This window comes from Rhinoraja longicauda, chromosome 1 (assembly GCF_053455715.1).
Source record: "Rhinoraja longicauda isolate Sanriku21f chromosome 1, sRhiLon1.1, whole genome shotgun sequence".
NCBI classification, from domain to species: domain Eukaryota; kingdom Metazoa; phylum Chordata; class Chondrichthyes; order Rajiformes; family Arhynchobatidae; genus Rhinoraja; species Rhinoraja longicauda.
Window position 1 is genome coordinate 75509973 of NC_135953.1, and position 20841 is coordinate 75530813.

The 20841-nt window shown below is 41.3% G+C and overlaps 1 protein-coding gene across 3 annotated transcripts in view; it reads right to left on the reverse strand.

Annotated features, from left to right (window-relative positions):
- tbc1d19 (TBC1 domain family, member 19) overlaps window positions 1-20841 on the reverse strand; it is an 85922-nt gene that overhangs the window by 63342 nt on the left and 1739 nt on the right. For 2 of the 3 annotated variants that reach the window (XM_078400406.1, XM_078400416.1), the window contains exons 2-3: window positions 17179-17251; window positions 6881-6941 (exon numbers count right to left, since the gene is read on the reverse strand). Coding sequence is in view for 1 of the 3 variants with exons in the window: in XM_078400398.1 (XP_078256524.1) it covers window positions 6896-6941; window positions 17179-17251 (119 nt within the window). In the remaining 2 variants the exon portion in view is untranslated. The remainder of the gene's footprint in view (window positions 1-6880; window positions 6942-17178; window positions 17252-20841) is intronic. The other variant, XM_078400398.1, reaches the window with a different exon arrangement.

Genomic DNA, 20841 nt, shown 5'->3' on the forward strand with positions numbered 1-20841 from the left:
CAGACTGGGAGTGGGAGGGGGAGTTGCTGCATCTGTTTTCTAAAGAGTGGATGAAATGTAAAAGGAAAGGTGGGAAGAAGTCTATCCTTAACACAAGGTAGCAATGCATAAAAAGCAAATCATAGTAGTGACAAATGATATTAGCTAAAACAAATTGGGAAAAAGAAGCAAGGGTGATACAATAAATACATGACAGAAAACACCAATGTATCTATACGCCCTTTAGAGAGCTAATCTGTTGAACAGCATTTTAATCAAAGTAAATAAGGGTAGCTTGAACTGAAGGTATAGATTTAACAAATCAAATTTGCAGAAGTAAATCGGAGGGCATTCAATGGATGCATTTTGGATAGCTTCTGAAAGCCATAAGAAGTGAAACCATGCAGGAATTAGGTTACTTCAGATCTCATTTGGTGCACTGAGAAAAATGTAATCAATTATCTTGTAATAGGGGAGATGAAAATTAAAACACTGCAAAAGCTGAAAATCGGAAATAAAACTAGAAAATGCAGAAAGATTCAGCAGGTTTTCATCACAACAGAATTGACAAAGGCTCTTCAACCTGAAATATTAACTCCATTTGCCTTTCCATAGATGCGGCCTGACCTGCTTCAAGCATTTTCTGTTTTTATGTCTTACGGTAGGCGATTCTCTAAGATACAGCAATCATACAGAAAGTACAAATTTGCACCAAGTTTGTGGGAGAGGTGCTCATATCCAAAATTAGTGTCTTTAAAATAAATAAAATCAATTATATAGGTGTGAAGTTAATCAATATTGCTGGAAATTACCTGTTAATTCTGCAGCAAGGATGTTCATCTTACCTTTTGCTGTAAAGGTGATGGATGAACATCAATGCTACTTAATTAACAGAGGTAACGATACAGTGGATAGTAAAAAAAACCTTTTGCCATGCAGAGATCTCCAAGATCAGAGGATATAGGTTTAAAGTGAAGACTAGTGATTTAGAAGGGATCTGAGAAATATATTTTGTTAAGAGGGTGGTTGCAATCTGGATATCACTGCTAAGAAGGTCGTGGAAGCAGATACATGATATTTAAGAAGGATCTGGACAAGTATTGAAATTGCCATGGACCATACACTGTACATCAAGTACGAGTAAATGAAATTTATATAGCTAGGATGCAATGATCAACATGAACATGAATTGCCAAAAGAACTGTGCCTGTGCTGCATGACTTCCAATATACATTCCATTTGGGGCGGGGGACAGAGAAGAGGGGGATATCTGTGAGGAAAGTGATCAATTTATGCCTCAAGAAGAAAATTAGAGCGGCACAGCAGCAGAGTTGTTGCCTGCCTGCCAGAGACCGGGACTCAATCCTGACTATGGCTGCTGTCTGCACAGAATTTGTACATTCTTCCCATGACTGCGTGGGTTATCTCCAGATGCTCGGTTTCCTCCCACACTCCAAAGATGTACAGGTTTGTAGGTTCTTTGGCTTTGGTAAAAATTATAAATTGTCTCTAGTGTGTAGGATAGTGCTAGTGTACGGGGATCGCAGGTCAGTACTGACTCAGTGGGGAAAAGAGTCAATTCCCATGCTATATCTCTAAACTAAACTAAGTCCCCATTAGTAGAGGTAATAATCAAGCCACATAATGTTATATGCTGTAATCCTCCAGCACTTTCGCCACCTCCAACGGGATCCCACTACTGGCCACATCTTCCCATCTCCACCCCTTTCTGCTTTCTGCAGAAACCGTTCCCTCCGCAACTCCCTGGTCAACCCGACCCTTCCCACCCAAACCACCCCCTCCCCAGGTACCTTCCCCTGCAACCGCAGGAGATGCAACACCTGTCCCTTTACCCCCCCCCCCCCCCCCGACTTTATCCAAGGACCCTGACAGTCTTTTCAGGTGAGGCAGAGGTTCAAATGCACCTCCTCCAACCTCATCTACTGTATCCGCTGTTCCAGGTGTCAACTTCTGTACATCGGAGAGACCAAGTGCAGGCTCAGCGAACGTTTCACTGAACACCTCCACTCAGTCCGCCTTAACCTGCCTGATCTCCCGGTGGCTCAGCACTTTAACTCCCCCTCCCATTCCCAATCTGACCTTCCTGTCCTGGGTCTCCTCCATTGTCAGAGTGAGGCCCAGCGCAAATTGGAGAAATAGCACCTCATATTTCACTTTGGTAGCTTACACTGACTTCTCTAACTTCAGATAGCCCTTGCTTTCCCTCTCTCTCCATCCCCTCTCCCTTCCCAGTTCTCCCACCAGTTTTACTGTCTCTGACTAGATTCTATCTCTGTCCCACCCACTCCCCTGTCATCAGTCTGAAGAAGGGTCTCGACACAAAACGTCACCCATTCCGTCTCTCCAGAACTGCTGCCTGTCCCGCTGAGTTACTCCAGCATTTTGTGTCTACCTTCAATTTAAACCACCATCTGTAGTACTTTCCTACACATATTGTTGGCCGGTGTGGGTAAGCTTGGCTGAAGGGCCTGTTTCCACAGTGTATCACTTTATGACTCTATGACTCTAACTAGGATCCAACAAATTTCCCAATTGACTCTTATGAGTTCATAAGAGGTTCATGTAGAGGTGCTGCAATCTTTTAAAACTCCCTTGATTCCAAAACTGTTTAATAAATTAAAAGGTAGCAAAAGTAACATTGCTACAAAGCAAAGAAGATTTGAGAGAAAAAATTTACAACAGCGTCAAGAATCGTCATTAAATAAGTGGTTAAGGGGGCCATTAAAAGATCACAGAAAGTCACTGGGAGCATGCAAAATGTCGGATTTGACATGTAATTGTATATGACATATCTAATAGAGTTTGAGGATATAAATAGTGGGTTTATTAAGTGGGAATTACTAGATTCAGCATATCTAGATCTCTGGAAATAATTCAATAAGCCATTATATGAGAGGCTTATTTTTTTTAAACTGGTGCAATAAAGGTTCATTATATTTATATGTATAATAATAGGGTAGTCAGGAAAACTTGAGTTGGTTAGACCTATGCTCACTGGATAATAAAGAATAAATTATAGCATTGAAACAATAAAAAAGAATGTATAATTTGATAAATCTGCTTCCGCCTTGAATCCAGAACTAGAGGAAAGTATCAGCATAAATAGACAATAGACAATAGGTGCAGGAGTAGGCCATTCAGCCCTTCGAGCCAGCACCGCCATTCAATGCGATAATGGCTGATCACTCTCAATCAGTACCCCGTTCCTGCCTTCTCCCCATACCCCCTCACTCCGCTATCCTTAAGAGCTCTATCCAGCTCTCTCTTGAAAGCATCCAACGAACTGGCCTCCACTGCCTTCTGAGGCAGAGAATTCCACACCTTCACCACTCTCTGACTGAAAATGTTCTTCCTCATCTCCGTTCTAAATGGCCTACCCCTTATTCTTAAACTGTGTCCCCTTGTTCTGGACTCCCCCAACATTGGGAACATGTTTCCTGCCTCTAATGTGTCCAATCCCCTAATTATCTTATATGTTTCAATAATGTTAAGCCATTGAGGTTAGAGAATAAAATAAACGTCATCATTTAAATGTTTTTCAATCTTACTAATTCCACACTGGGAATACTCAGTTATTCTGTACATTCAAAGTCAAAAGAAAGAGATTTTGTGATTCAAATGGAATAAAGGAATACACAGAAACTGATGAGAAAGTGCATTGGTCAGGGATGGGTTATGAAATTGTTCAATGGGAAAACAGGCTGCAGGGCCTTGTGCCCCACCTCCTATTTTACATTACGATATTAAATGCCATTACTTTGCATGTCGGTAGTAAGCTCTCAGCGCAGGCAACTAAATGAATGATGACTCCACAAAGCTGTTGAAATGGGGAGCAATGAATAAATCCAGACACACTGCTTTCCCATGATTCTTATGAAAATTATTCAGTCAGTTGCATGAAAATTACATTAAATTACTCAAGCATATAAAATTTCAACTTACATTGCACGAAGCTCTAATAGAGATATACAGCGCAGAAACAGGCCCTTCAGCCCAACTTGCTCATGACAACTACAATCTACATTAGTTACACTTACCTGCATTTGACCCATATTCCTTTAAACCTTTTCTCTCCATGTACCTGTCCAAAGAAGTCAGCATGACTTTGTGAAGGGAAAGATGAGAGCCCACAGTATCAAAGGGCAGAAACTAACATGGATAGCAGGTTGGCTGGATGGCAGAAAAAAAAGAGTGGCAATGAAGGAGACTTTTTCTGAATGATAGTTTGCGGATGATACAAAAATAGGTGGAGGGGCAGGTAGTGTAGAGAAAGCAGGGACTCTGCAGAAGGACTTGGACAGGTTGGGAGAGAGGGCAGAGAAGTGGCAGATGGAATATAGTGTTGCAAAGTGTGGAGTCATGCATTTTGGTAGTAGGAATAAAGGCATAGAGCCTCGTAGACAATTTTCTAAATGGGGAGAGAATCCAGAAATCGGAGATGCATTTGGAATATTGTAAGCAATTTTGGGCACAATAAATGAGGAAGGATGTGCTGACTCTGGGGAGGGTCCAGAGGAGGTTTACAAGAATGATCCCAGGAACGAGTAGATTAACGTATGATGAGTGTTTGTCGGCACTGGGCCTGTACTCGCTGGAGTTTAGAAGGATTAGGAGGACCTCATTGAAACAAACAGAATAGTGCAAGGCTTGGATAGAGTGGATGTGGAGAGGATGTTCCCACCAGTGGGAGAGTCTGGGACTAGAGATCATAGCCTCAGAATTAAAAGTCGTTCTTTTAGGAAGGAGATGAGGAGAAATTTATTTAGTCAGGGGGTGGTGAATCAGTGGAATTCTTTGCCCCAGAAGGCTGTGGAGGTCAACTCAGTGGATATTTTTACGGCAGATATAGATTCTTGATTAGTACAGGTGTGAGTGGTTATGGGGAGAGGGTAGGTGAATGAGGTTATGAGGGAGAGATAGATCAGCCATGATTGAATGGCAGAGTAGAATTGATGAGCCAAATGGCCCAATTCTACTCCTATTCCTTATGATCTAATATCTTTAATTAGTTACTAGACCAAGTGGACCCATTGGGCCCCAAACCTCTCCTGCATTGGTGCAGCACCCTCTCCTCCCCCTTCCCTCTTCTCCCCCTTCCCCCTCCTCCCCTTCCCCTTCCCCTCCCTCCCTCCCCCACCCTCGCTATCATGTACCATTTTGGCTGTAGCTTAGGAACAAACAAACAAACAAGTTTTGGTATATAGATTACCTGGATCACTGTTAACAACAAAGAACTTAATACAAATATTTAGTGTTTTCATTAAAAGGCCAAAATAATTAAAAGGAAAATAACACGTAAATGATAAACATTTGTCTCAATGACTTCTATCAGCCTCTTGTCTTACAACAAGGCAAATTTTAGTCCTCAGATCTTAATAATGAATTCAACAATTTCAGGGAACAAGCCTTCTATTCTATACAAGAACATGCCATTCTGATGAAAGTCTACGAATCTTTAATATTATCCGTTTTCTTCTCCCACCCTCCTACCCCCCCAATATGCTTGCATTTCCAGAATTCTCATTTTTACTTCTAATCTCGTATCTACAAATGCCCAGCATTTTTCTCCTCGTCTGCACTTCATCTCCTTCCATTTATGTTTCCCTTGCAATGTTAGTTGCAATTAACAACATACTCTAACGTGGCATCTCCACTACTTGGACCATTCAGTCTCTCTTGATCTCTACCCTATCAGATATTTAACTTGCTCTTTTCTCACCCAACCAGCTTCTCTGTACCTTAAAATATCTATGATTTCAACTTTTCCCTGTTATGATGAAAGGTCAGTGACCTGAAACATTTCACTCTTGTTTTTCTCTCCACATTTGGTGCTTGATCTGCTGGCATCTGCAACATGTTTTGCTCTGAGACAAGCTAACCTGATACTCCAAATTATTGCGAAATACCTGGAGAACATTCTCTTCACAGCACAGGCACAGTCTTTAAGCAGTATAAGAAGATAACTGCAGATGCTGGTACAAATCGAAGGTTTTTATTCACAAAATGCTGGAGTAACTCAGCAGGTCAGGCAGCATCTCGGGAGAGAAGGAATGGGTGCCGTTTCGGGTCGAGACCCTTCTTCAGAATGAAGAAGGGTCTCGACCCGAAACGTCACCCATTCCTTCTCTCCTGAGATGCTGCCTGACCTGCTGAGTTACTCCAGCATTTTGTGAATAACAGTCTTTAAGCATATAGATTCTGAAGCTCAGTGTATCTTCTAAATTGCACCGTCATGTGCATTTGATCAGGTTTAAACTGTATTCCTATTACACACTGAGAATGCTTTATCCAGAATTGATACTTTCTAACACCATAATACACTTATGGGTCCTCCCCAGGTTGTTAACTTATGTATAGCCCATAAATTGAATGAGCTTCATGGGAGACTAACAGGATTAATTTGCCAGCTGCTGTGGGGATGCAGGTATCTTCTGCTGTGCAGGAACTCAGTTTGCAGCAATATCTTAACAGATGAGTTAAATGCCCTGTTTTAACTGCATGTTGCCCTTGTTATAAGCTGGGGAGGACTGGAAATCAAATAGATTGAATTTCCCATCAGTTGAATTCCAGATCTCAACCATTTTGCTGAGGTGCAATGTGGAATTTTAAAAATCAGTTGCTTCTTTGAAGGGGAGGATGAAAACAAAAAAAGTTTTATGTGTTTCACACTACTCAGCTCAAAAGAATATATATTTGTAAATGTCGGAAAGATTCCCATCTACTCTTTTAACCATGAAGGACAATTCTGCAATGCAAAAAGAAAATCAAACTCTAAACTAAAAAAGTGTACCTTTGTTCAAGCAAAACTTCAAAAAGTGTAAAACATACAAATAAGGATGCTAACAAGTGAAAAGCTCCAGAGCACATTATAGAAACGCACATCTTTAAAACCTACACATTGAGCTCACGATAGACAGCATTCTGTAGCTTCTTTTCCCAACCTGCAACAACAAAAAAAGCAAAATGTGTTGATTAAACTGCATTTAAGAATACTGCAAATTTTCCCTTTTTACCTCTATTCCCCTAAAATTACACAGAACAAAATCCAGAACCAAAAAGGAGGGTGATTTTGATATTTTGTAAAAGATGATTGTTATTGCCATACCAAAATATTATGGAGACACGGGTTCTAAACTTGATTGAACTGGGAATTCCAAGGTGAGACCTGCCATGGGCGGCACGGTAGCGCAGCGGTAGAGTTGCTGCTTTACAGCGAATGCAGCGCCGGAGACTCAGGTTCGATCCTGACTACGGGTGCTGTACTGTAAGGAGTTTGTACGTTCTCCCCGTGACCTGCGTGGGTTTTCTCCGAGATCTTCGGTTTCCTCCCACACTCCAAAGACGTACAGGTATGTAGGTTAATTGGCTGGGTAAATGTAAAAAAAAAAAAATTGTCCCTAGTGGGTGTAGGATAGTGTTAATGTACGGGGATCGCTGGGCGGCACGGACTTGGAGGGCCGAAAAAAAGGCCTGTTTCCGGCTGTATATATATGATATATGATATGATATGATATGACATTCTGTGTCAAGGGAATGACTGTTAATGCAAGACAAAAGCTATTTTGATTTGTGGATTGCAAGTATTGATGGAAAGTCCAGCATTTATTGCCCATACCCAAATGATGAAGAAATTCAGAGAGGAAGCAGTTAAGTACATGTTTCCTGGACTGGCACAATGTCATTAAATCTATGTTCTCCGGAGTGTGCAATGACAGTCAACTACAGGACAATGTGACCCAAATATACAAGGACTGACATCATCATGTACATTGTTCAACAGAAATCTGTTAAGAGCCTTATGGATGACCCATGACCAGAAATGCCCAGCTGAATTTCACAATTAATAATAATAACACATTTAATTTATATAGCGCTTTTCAGGAAACTCAAAGACGCTTTACAGAGCAAACAAGACATAAAAACAAACAAAATATTTATACAATTTGATTCAAATATGATATATTCTTGCTTGAACTAAGTATTGAACATAGCATTGAAAATAGTACTATGCGATGGAATTTCCGTGCATATATTTCCACAATACAGCAAGTATTTGCATGATAATTTCCTTGAAAAACAGTCAATGTTATGATTATAAACCTGTATTTTAAAAGAGTTTTCTAAAAAGAATTGATTGGATTAAAAACTATGAGAGATGAAGAAAGGATGCATAGAAAATAGTTCACTTTGAAATGTAGTTTTCTCCATCTCTTGAAAGCAAGGATGATATCAATTTATGAAACTTGCAGATAAAACCGGCTTCAAACAATGGTCTCTCAGGGTAGCATAGCAAAACAAGAAAATCAAGTCATACAAAATATTTGAGTTTCTCTTGCACAATTTGGCTAAATGAATTATAGACAGGACAGAATTCGCATTACAAAATCCCCACGTTTCTCATTTCATGGAAATGGTTTGCTCATAGAGAAATATAAATTAGTACATGCTAAAGATAAGGTATTATAAATAGACAACAATGCATACAGAACTAAGTACAGGTAGTTTAGATAATCTCTCTCAATAAGAATGGAGACTAATAAACAGAGCGATCAACATGATTTTTAGTTATTCTAGTTTAACTGATTTAGTTATTCCAACCCAGTGTCTACATGATAACCAATCTGCAATCCATGCATACAGACTTTTCCTGTTATCATATGTTCTTACAGAACAGAAACAGCTATGCAGTCCACGATATCTACATCAACCCTCCACCAGAGCAATTCTAAACACGTGCTTAAAACAATGTAGAGACAAGGAACTGCAGATGCTGGTTTATAAAAAAGGGCACAAAGTGCTGGAGTAACTCTGTGGATCCCAACCGGAAAGGTCACCTAGCCATGTTCTCCAGCATGTTCTGAGTTACTTCTGTGACTTGTGCAGTTTCTGAGTTACTCCAGCACTTTGTGTCCTTACTTGTGCTTTGCCTTCCATATTTTTCCTCACAGTACATTTATCAAAATTTCTCCTGAAGGCAGCAATGGACCTGGCTCTTCCACAGGCAGTGCATTTCAGATTACAGCCACTCAATGTTGTTTGGTGTTTTTCCTTCATGTTACTCTTAATTATCTTCCCTATATTTTATACTTGCGATTTCTAAACCTCACCAGTTCCACCAAAAGGTTGGACTATGTTTAATAAAGGTTCAGCATAATTTCTCTGCACATACTACCTTTTTTAACTGCTATTTTTCCCAACCTGACTGCCACGTCAAGTGATTTCTGCATTGTTCATTCTCTTCTTAAACCCCTTTTAGAACAGTGTCATCTGTTCTATATTGTCTCTCCTCATTCTTTCCACCAAAATGCATTCACTCATGTATCCCCATATTAAACTTAATCTGCAATAATTTGCCTGTTCCTCTGACCCGTTTCTATCCATCTGCAATCATCACTCTCCACAATTCACAAAATTGCCCATTTGCAATTTAAAATTGCAGTTTTCACCTTCGTCTTTGTCATTATCACAGGTAAAAAACAATAACTCTAACTTCAATCCCTGGTGAAGGTCAGTATTCACCTTCCTTCAGTTTGAGAATAATCATTCACCCACCACCCTCTGTTGTCAGTTACTTTGCCAACTTCATATGCTGCTATTAATATTCTTTTATGCCATGTGCTTCAACTTTGCCACTAAGTCTTTTACATGGCACCAAATGCTTCTGGAAGATGATGTACACCACATAAATTGCATTAACTGTATCCGTTACTTCATCAAAAAAATTGGTTAAACACAATTTGCCCTTAAAAATCCAGTCTGGCTTTCCTCCAGGTGAGTATTAATCCTGTCTTACATTAATATTTGGAAAGCGTGGCACAGTAGCGGGTTGTTGGCGCCAACAGGCCGCTGCTGCTGCCGCCGCCACCGCTGCTCCTCCCAGTCCCCAGTGGAAATGCTCCCCGCCCTCAAAACGCTCCCTTCCCCCCACACACAGGTGTTCTTCTCTTCATCCATTACTCGCCCGCAGGTAGGCATCTCTCCACCGCCCACGCCGAGGGGGAGGAGCCTGATCCCTCCTTCAATGCACAAAATTACACTGCCACAGTCCCTCACCTTCTTTTCTTACACCACCCCCTTTCCTTTTTTTTTTTGTTGGTCCATTAAACATCATCACCATCATTTTGGAGAGGGGGGGGAGCACAGCAGGGGGGAGCGCAGCAGCCCGCCGGCAGCTGCGGCACCCATGGCAACGGTGCTGTAGGCCGCAGGCTCCGGGTTAACACTGACTCACCCGAGGAGTTTTCCTCTCATCTCCCTTTCCCATCCCATCCCCTGAGGCCGTCTCGTCTCGTCTCGTCCCATCCCGTCCCTCCCCTCCCTGTGGAAGCTGGTGTACTTGTTGTACACGGCCGTGCATCCATAGGCCGTGCAACTGGTCGGCATTATCTTTAAAAATAAGAAATCCCCCCCCCCCAAACCTCCTACACAAAATAAAGCAAAGTTTCCATCAAGCATTTGTAACGCCTCTGGTGCCTTTTTCCTCCTCCCCTTCGTTTCTCAATCTCTCTCCCTCTCTCTCTCTTGCTTTCGTTCCCCTCACCGGACCTCCTTTACTGATGGCGGGTTGGTGAGTAGAGACCTTGCTGTGGGTGGGTGGGGAAAGTGGGACATTCACGTTTAAGTGCATGGCATGAGCAGGGACGTCTTTCCCCTCTCCATGGGCAAACGCCATATTCCAGTTCAAGGTAGGGTGACGTTTGTTTTACCTTGAATACAACACAAAAGTGCTGGGGCAACTCAGTGGGAAGTTGGGAAGGAATTCCCTCCAAAGATGCTGCCTAAACCACATAGTTCGTCCAGCACTTTTAAGCTCAACTCAAAATTTCCAACATCTGCAGTTCCCTGTGTTTGTCTCTCTTTTTGTTTTTCTTTTAACCTTGGCTGTACTTAGGCAGGAGAGTGTGGAGGATGTAAGATAAATTGCATCTTGTTCTCATTGGAGGCCCGAACACTTGTATGTACAGAACAATTAAAAAATAATAATTTGGCATCTCCTGCCTACTCGACCATTCAATGATAGATCAGCCATGATATTATCTCTTTACAACTCGCCCTCACTCACCCTATATCGTTTCATTTGCTCCAAGTTAGATTTTGCAAGTGCTGAATTCGGTTCACAAATTTAAAATGTAGTGGCCAGTTGGAGTCACAAGAGACTGTGGGTGATGTAATTTAGAGAGAAATAAAACAGACTATTGTAGGAATTCAGCATCCGTGGCACCTCATCAGGAGTGATTGGCTAGTTTTTTTGTGCTACATGTGTTCTTTGCAGAAATTATGTATTTGCATTGTATGGTATTGTATTGTATTGTATAATATAATATGCTAAACAGCTAGTACAAATACAAATGGCTCCTACACACCGGCCCCTATTTGTAATATAACGAAACAATTACTAATAAACATTACAATACAATACAATATATCTTTATTGTCATTGTACAGGGGTACAACGAGATTGGGAATGCGCCTCCCATACGATGCAATAAATTAATTAGCTAGTCAGTATTAATTTAAACAACCCAATGAAACAAATTGGAACAGTTTTAAAACAGAATAAAGTGCAAGTAGATCTGTGCCGGTTTACTGTGCGATGTGACCATCCGGCTCAGCAGAACCGGTTCATAGCAGCTGTGGCCCTGGGGATGAAGCTGTTCCCGAGTCTGGAGGTGCGGGCGTAGAACGCCTTGTGTCGTCTGCCCGATGGTAGAAGTTCGAACAGACTGTTGCAGGGGTGTGAAGAGTCTTTGTGGATGCTGGTGGCTTTTCTGAGGCATCGTGTGTTGTAGATGCCCTCCAAGGCTGGTAGCTGTGTTCAGATGGTTCTCTGCGCACTATGGACTACCCGCTGAAGAGCTTTCCTCTCTGCCTCCGTGCAGCTGAGATACCACACAGGGATGCCATGTGTGAGGATGCTTTCTATGGTGCAGCAGTAGAATGTCGTCGACAGCTGTTGGGGTAGACCAGACTTTTTCAGTGTTACCAGACTTTTTCAGTGTTTGTAAAAAGGAGCTAAAAAAACTTTATACGTAATTAAAATAAACAAGTGTGCACTATGTGTTGGCATCTAATCTACTTTAGTGATTCTTCAATCTTTAAGGCCACCAGTCTTTGCTGTACTCAGGTATCAGTTTCTAGGAGCAGAAATATCTTCATTTTCTCCTTGCAGAGTTCCTGCATAATCAGCTTGGCTGGCAGAGTAAATGGTGCAAGAAATCCTAAAGGATCGTGTATAAAGCCAACTCCAGACAAAATACCACGTCTACTGTACGGTCGTTCCTGTACAGCAATTCTGAACTTAAACACTGGTGGTTTCAACGCACCAGCGCAATCCTAGTGCTCTCTCCATTGGCAGATTGTCTTTGTCCAAGTCCAACTCCTTGATCTCTTTGGTTCTGTTTCCTTGAGGAATGGATGCCAATACAGCACGACTGTTGCTGATCCACTTTAACAGCATGAATCCTCCCATTTGGCAGATTGAAGTCAGGTCTTTTACCATCTGAATTGCTTCCTGTTCCGAAGGCATAGATTTTAAACAATCATCTACGTAGGCGTTATTCTTTACCGTGTTTGTCACCTCTTCAGAAAAGCGAGCTTTGTTGTCCTCAGCAGTTCTTCTTAATGCAAAGTTTGCACAACGATGACGAAACGGATCCAAAAAGATGTACCTTCATCCGGTATTCCACAAGATCTTGCTGCACATCACCATCGGGCCACCACAGAAATCGCAGATAGTCAATATGCTTTTCTGATACCTTGACCTGATGCAACATTGCTTTGATATCAGCCATCAAAGCAACCGGTTCTTGTCTGAATCTGATGAAGACTCCAATGAGTGAGTTGGTTAGGTCTGGACCCTGCAACCGTTGGCAGTTAAGTGATGTTCCTTTGAAGACTGCACCACAGTCAAAGACCACCCTTAAAGTTTCCTTTCTTAGAGTGATACACCCTGTCATGAGGGATGTACCAGAGTTTTCCATCAATTCTCCATCAATTCTATTCAGCTGGGCCATTGGTACCCTTTCAGCATAACCATTGTCAATCATTTCTGTGAGGAAAGATGTATATTCATCATAGGCACGGTAGCGCAGCGGTAGAGTTGCTGCTTTACAGCGAATGCAGCGCCGGAGACTCAGGTTCGATCCTGACTACGGGTGCTGCACTGTAAGGAGTTTGTACGTTCTCCCCGTGACCTGCGTGGGTTTTCTCCGAGATCTTCGGTTTCCTCCCACACTCCAAAGACGTACAGGTATGTAGGTTAATTGGCTGGGTAAATGTAAAAATTGTCCCTAGTGGGTGTAGAATAGTGTTAATGTACGGGATCGCTGGGCGGCACGGACTTGGAGGGCCGAAAAAGGCCTGTTTCCGGCTGTATATATATGATAATGATAAAACTTCTCATTCTTGCCAAACTTGCGTTTCAAGCTCTGGATGCGTTGCTCTACAATGCAAGTTATTTGGCATGCTGGCATTTTCTTGCTTGAAAGGTAAGTCTAGACCAGTGGATGTTAACCTGGGGGTCGTGACCCCCATGGGGGTCGGTTGGGGTTTTGCCAGGGGTCATGAAGGGTTCATAAATGAAATTATTCCATCCCATTGACTGAGTATTGGCAGACATGTTTTCATAAAACAGGCTGGGTTTTTTTCAATTTTTGTTTCGGGGGTCACGGTACTGACCAAGAATGTCTGATGGGGACGTGGGGCCAAAAAGGTTAAGAACCGCTGGCTAGACAATAGTGTCCATCTGTCATCCTTGCAGAATGATTCATAATGTCCAAGAACTTTACCTCTTCTCTGGAATTTCTTCCGTTTCCTTGCTGGTTCTCTCACTGAAGTCGTGATTGTATTGTTTGACCAGTAGCTCCTCTAGATTTGCAATAGATATTCGATTGACAGCTGGAGCAGGGCAGCCATTTCCATCCCTGCTGTCGAGGTCTCTCAGAGGACCTTTCCCAGTAGGGTTTTCACAGCGTATGGTCCATCCCCTTGACTGTTGACCAGCTCCCAAGGTTCCAATACCTTTGAAGCATTTGTCCCGATGACGGGGTTCATAACAAGAGGAGTTGAGTATAGGAGCAAAGAGGTTCTTCTGCAGTTGTATAGGGCCCTAGTGAGACCCGGAGTACTGTGTGCAGTTTTGGTCTCCAAATTTGAGGAAGGATATTCTTGCTATTGAGGGCGTGCAGCGTAGGTTTACTAGGTTAATTCCCGGAATGGCGGGACTGTCGTATGTTGAAAGACTGGAGCGGCTAGGCTTGTATACACTGGAATTTAGAAGGATGAGAGGGGATCTTATCGAAACATATAAGATTATTAAGGGGTTGGAATGGTTAGAGGCAGGAAACATGTTCACAATGTTGGGGGAGTCCAGAACCAGGGGCCACAGTTTAAGAATAAGGGTAGGCCATTTAGAACGGAGATGAAGAAAAACCTTTTTCAGTCAGAGAGTTGTAAATTTGTGGAATTCACTGCCTCAGAAGACAGTGGAGGCCAAGTCTCTGAATGCATTAAAGAGAGAACTAGATAGAGCTCTTAAGGATAGCGGAGTCAGGGGGTATGGGGAGAAGGCAGGAACGGGGTACTGATTGAGAATGATCAGCCATGATCACATTGAATGGTGGTGCTGGCTCGAAGGACCTCCTCCTGCACCTATTGTCTATTGATGAGTAGGTCAATGCCAGAGTCTATTTCTGGAATCTTGATATCCTTCAAGTAAGGCCATTGTTTCAGGTCTTCTTGTCTGGGAATGTTTAGCTGAGAAACAGGCATGGTCTTATGTGTGAACACATCCGACAGTTGAATAAAATCATCTTTGTCCAGACTAGATATTTCCAAACCTGAGATAAGATGACTGGTTACGGGCTTCGCTTGATTCATGGTATGCAGGAGAGTCTTGGTCCTTTGTCCTGAAATGTTCAGCCTTCTCATCAAACTTTCTGTGAAGAAGGTAGATGAACTTCCATGATCCAAAAATGTGTATGTTTGCAACACTGTACTCCCCTTGTGGCTCTTTACTTTTACCGGTACAATGGAGAAGATGCAGGTTTCATCACCAGCCCCAATATGCCCACACGTTTGAGATGGGAGAACAGCATCACTCACAATTGGCTTTTCCTTCTGTTCTGTATGTTCTGGTTTCTTTTTTTTGTCCTTTTGTACAATGTGAAGTATTTCAGGATGATTTTCTTGCACCTGCGCTTCTACAGGCTTTTCAGTTGTTGCAAAACTGCTTCTGGCTGTTTGCGGCTTTTTATTCTGTTTTGCATATTCTAATAGTATCCAGTTTCTTTTCTCTATCTTTTCAATGAACAATTCTATGTCTTTCAATTGGCCTTTCTTTCCTCTCAGTTGTTGTTCTTCTTCTTCTTCAATCTCACGCTGGCTTTTCAGGGTGGCAACCCATTTCAAGACATAAGAGAATGTTGAAGCTCCACAAAATTAAGAAAAACCATCTTCCTTTACGCAATCCTTTCTGATGTCGCCACCTCATGGCTGAACATTAGATCTAATCAGAGGCATACGTACGTCACTATCTCTTTAAAATGAGAAATGTAAAGTTATTTCTTCACAAGAATTCAAAACAAACTGATATCTTGCTATGCTCAAGGTCACTTCTTTGTTCGCAGCATTCCAAAGTTTTCAGTAGCAGCTTTTCAATACAACTTCTGAAATACAGCCTTTCCAATAAAGCTTAATGTTGTACTCACTGGCTTTTGAATTTTCCAATCTCCATTAGTCAGATTAGCGTAGGTGATGACCCTGTCCAGTCTGTGTAATTCGGCTTCAAGGTTTTTGAAATAAAACAATTCTTGTTCCGTCCAGTCGCTTCACAAGCTCCAGTCTCACTCGAGGAGCCAATTGTTAATTTAAATGGCTCTTCGAGACAGGTCTTACTTTTTTCACTCATGGAGCAAGTTCTTACTTTAGTTGTAGTGGCAACTTCAGTCCTTACGATAAAGTCCTCTCCGCCTGCCACCACTTCACGAAGGCAGGAGTGATCGATCTTCACGCAAACCAACAACAGAGAGATCTTAAAGATGTTTCAGTTTAATTAGTCGTTTATTGAAGTAGTAATACAAACAGATTTGTATTTATCTAAGCTTTTCTCTCGTCATAGGTCTGGTATGAACTATATCTCACCATAGCTTCTCCGTGTCTGATGCATCCCATCTCTGCATTCCCAGATAGTACCTGGTTCTGATTCCTCCCAGTACGTTATGCCCATATATGTATTCGTCTCATGCCAACCCTCAAGTGCCCAAAACCTTACTCTTCACTGGTGAAGATAGAATTCACCTGTACTCTCCTTCTACCACAATCCTTCACATTCAACGTCACATCTTCCCCTCTCCTCCCCTACAGCATTTATGAGGAACCACTCACTCTTCACGTCTGAAGAAGGATCGCGACACAAAACGGTACCCATTCCTTCTATCCAGAGATGCTGCCTGTCCCACTGAGTTACTTCAGCAATTTGTGTCTACCAAGCCCGGAAGAACAGGACAAATAGACGGAGATGAGGTGAATTAATGGACTTCACATCTGCCCCTGCCCCCAGCTTTATCTCCAATATGTAACACAATCCCTTTATGCAAGATGGATAACCCCTGAAGGAGGGGTTTATCACACTTGACCGAAAAGATACATTCAAGTTAGTGATTTTAAATATATATCATTATGTTTGAATTCAGTTAAATCTTTTTATTGCTCTAATCAAAAAAGGCATTTAAAATTTCATTCAAAGGTCTCAGTAATGCTAATTACATCACCATTTTCTTTAAGTTAAATTTATGCTTCTAAGTCAAACTGTATTATTTACAATGATGTACACACCAGCTTTCCACCCTTACAAGAATCAAAAAAGCACAAATGAGTCACATTTGACATTATCTTTGAGTGTGGAAATACTGCATCATTCCTCCTCAATAGAGTGGCCATTCACATTAAAATAGTATGATTAAATAACTGCAATATGAGACTCCAAAACCACAAGGTACAAAAATGAACTAGAATTTACTCAGATTTGCATGTTTAAACCATAGAATAATATGTAGCACAGTATTCATTGTTGGGACCAAGAACCACATTTCCTTTACAGTATGTTTTCTTTTATCATTTGTGAAATAACAGACAAGACTTCATAAAGAAATTCAATTTGCCAGATATATTTTTCTTTACCTGATTTTCGCAAGAATTCCTTCAGATCCTCCTTCAAAAATTCAAGACGAACTTCTGTTTTATGTAGACTTGTCTGCAAGCAAGACAGAAAAAGGGTGTAAAGACTCTTCACATTAGATGCAGAAGACACAAATAGATGGCAAATCCTATGGTCAGGATTAAGAAAATATAAATATGAAAATGAGACACAGATGTCTAGAACTATGGGGTAGTCACAAAGTAAATGTTTACCGATCATTTACAAATGAAATTAGGAGATTTTTCTGCATTAAGAGAGCATGAATTTTTAGAATTTTCTATCTCAGAGGACTGTGAAGATTTGAGTCATTGAGTTTAAAACAAAGATTGATAGATTTCTGGATGTTAAGGGAATCAAGAGATATGGGGTTAGCATGAGAAAATGGCACTGAGGTTGATGATGAGCTAAGGGGATAAATAACATCATCAGCTTGGAGGTGAAGATAGTCTATGCTCTGATGTTCTCATGCCCCATTCAAGCAAATATTATACAGTTGTTTTTGCCATCATCAATAAAGGTTCCACTTTCAATAGACAATAGACAATAGGCGCAGGAGTAGGCCATTCAGCCCTTCGAGCCAGCACCGCCATTCAATGCGATCATGGCTGATCACTCTCAATCAGTACCCCGTTCCTGCCTTCTCCCCATACCCCCTCACTCCGCTATCCTTAAGAGCTCTATCCAGCTCTCTCTTGAAAGCATCCAACGAACTGGCCTCCACTGCCTTCTGAGGCAGAGAATTCCACACCTTCACCACTCTCTGACTGAAAAAGTTCTTCCTCATCTCCGTTCTAAATGGCCTACCCCTTATTCTTAAACTGTGGCCCCTTGTTCTGGACTCCCCCAACATTGGGAACATGTTTCCTGCCTCTAATGTGTCCAATCCCCTAATTATCTTATATGTTTCAATAAGATCCCCCCTCATCCTTCTAAATTCCAGTGTATACAAGCCTAATTGCTCCAGCCTTTCAACATACGACAGTCCCGCCATTCCGGGAATTAACCTAGTGAACCTACGCTGCACGTCCTCAATAGCAAGAATATCCTTCCTCAAATTTGGAGGATTCACTGTCCTTCACTCATCTAACATTTCTTCTGTGGCAAAAGAAGATTTGAAAATCCCTGAATAAGCCTCAGCAATTTACTGCCTTGCCTCCCATCACAACTTGAGATATAGTTCATCAGGCACCGAGTCATCCAGCCTTCTGCCAGCTAAAACATCCAAAACCTCCACCTGTTGTATTAAAGAAACAGGCTTTGCAAAGTTCCCAAGTCGAATGATGAACAACACAACTTGCATTTATGTAGAAACTTAACGTAAAACATTCCAATGCACTTAACTGCAACTTATTTCTTTCAAATTGTGCTTGCCACTAAATCATGCAAAGATGACAAAATAAAGAAAGACAAGTCCTAAAAGGTGGAATGACAATTTACAGAAGTTTGAAAAAGAACTGTAGATTTTCATCCCTTAAAAAGGAGACCATTTTTTTTTACCATATGTGAAACTCTTCAATCTACACGCCAGAGGAATGCCCATCACTGATGGGAAAAAACAGTATGCATTGACTAGAGTTGAGAAAGCACAGATTTCTCAGAGGGATGTTGGGTTGAAGAATTACGAAGTTAGATGGCCAAAATGTCCTGGATAGCATCAAATACAAGTCAAGAATTTTAAAATGGAAGCCTTCATGGACCGGAAACCAAATGAACATGTTATGAAGAAGCACTGTGGATAAACACAACCCTACAGATGATTGAAAATAGCAGTCAAACTACGAAAACAATGAAGGGTATAGGCAACAAGCCACAGAGATTTCAACAGTAGATGTGCTAAGCCAGATATAGAAAAGGGGTATGTTTTGGAGGTAAAAGTTGGGAATCTTTACAATGAAAAGTTCTTGGGTATAAAATTTGATCCAGAATTACACAAGATACCATGGTTAAATGCAGTGATTAATGAACAAATAAGCCAAGTCTCAAATCATGATGAATGAATAATCAATCCCAAACAACGCATTCAGGAGGATTCACTGATTACTTTGAATCCCTGCAAAGAATCCCTTCAATCAATGTAATATTTAAGATTGGCGAACACAAATAGATTATCAATACAATTATTCAGTGTGCACTGTGCCGCCACCCTGGAGGAAATCCAACATTTGAAACTAAATAATTCTCCAGATTATCATTCAAATCTGTGATTTCTGACAATCTCACTACATACACAGTCAATTGCTAAATCAACATTAGATGAGCATAATTATGGAAAGTGTCATTGACAGAGCTATCAGATGGCATTTACTCATCAATAAACTGTTCAATGATACACAATTTGCATTTCACTACGGACTCCTAAATCCAGTCCTCAACATACCTTTTGTCCATATGTGAACCAATTCCAGAAATGAGGTAAAAGTCATTGTCCTTCACATTAAAGTAAAGGAGAATGACAGAGTGTGGAATCAAAGAACCCAATGGAAAATGAAATCAATGGGCATAAAGGGAAAGTATTCATGACTCATACAAAGACAGGTGGTTGGCGTGATAGGAACCTAGTTTAATCATTGCAGGTATTTATTCACAAAATGCTGGAGTAACTCAGCAGGTCAGGCAGCATCTCAGGAGAGAAGGAATGGGTGACGCTTCAGGTCGAGACCCTTCTTCATTAGTTTAATCATTGCAGGAGTCACTTCTGCAGAGCAATGTTCTGGACCTAACTGTCTTCAGCTGCTTCATCAATAACCTTTCTTCAATCATAAAGTTAGAACTGGAGATGCTAGTGTTGATTGTACAATGTTCAATTCTACTTCCAAATCTTCAGAAAATTAAACAATCCACTTCTGCAAGTAGCAAGACCTGAACAACATTCAGGCATGAGCTGATACATAGCAAGTGACATTCAGGTAATGCAGGAGCCAGATAATGGCTACGTCCAACAAAACAGAGTCTAACAACCTACCCTTGACAATCAATGGCTTTACCATTCACTTTTTTTGGCATGGAACATATGGTACTATGTGTGGTTAAGAATAAGACACAAAGTAATGGAGTAACAGGTCAGGCAGCATCCTTGGAGAACATAGATAGATGACGTTTTGGGTCAGTACCCTTCTTCAGACCTGAAACATCACCTATTCATATTCTCCAGGAATGCTGCACAACTTGCTGAATTACTATAGCAGTTTGGGTCTTTTTTTTGTAAACCATTATCTGCAGTTCCTTGTTGTAGCACAGAGAATCAATTAACACTGGATTGAAAAAATTTGTATAGTTATTGTGGCACTGCTATGGGAAGGGTGCAAAAGAGATTTGAGGATGTTACCAGGGGTTTCAGTTATAAGGAGAGGCTGGATAGACTTGGGCATTTTTTTCCTGGAATGTAGGAAGTGTATAAAAGCTAGAGGGATATAGATAAGGTGGAATAGAACATAGAACAGTACAGCACTGGAACAGGCCCTTTTCCCCACATTGTCTGTGCCAAACATGATGTCAAGCCCACACACAGAATAGTTGCAGTTGTTTCAACAGAATAGGAGAATAGAATAGGAGAATCTAAAACTAGAGGGCATAAGTTTAAGGTGAGAAGTAAGAAAAACGTATGGAGACTTGAAGGGCAGTCTTTTCATACATAAGATGGTGTT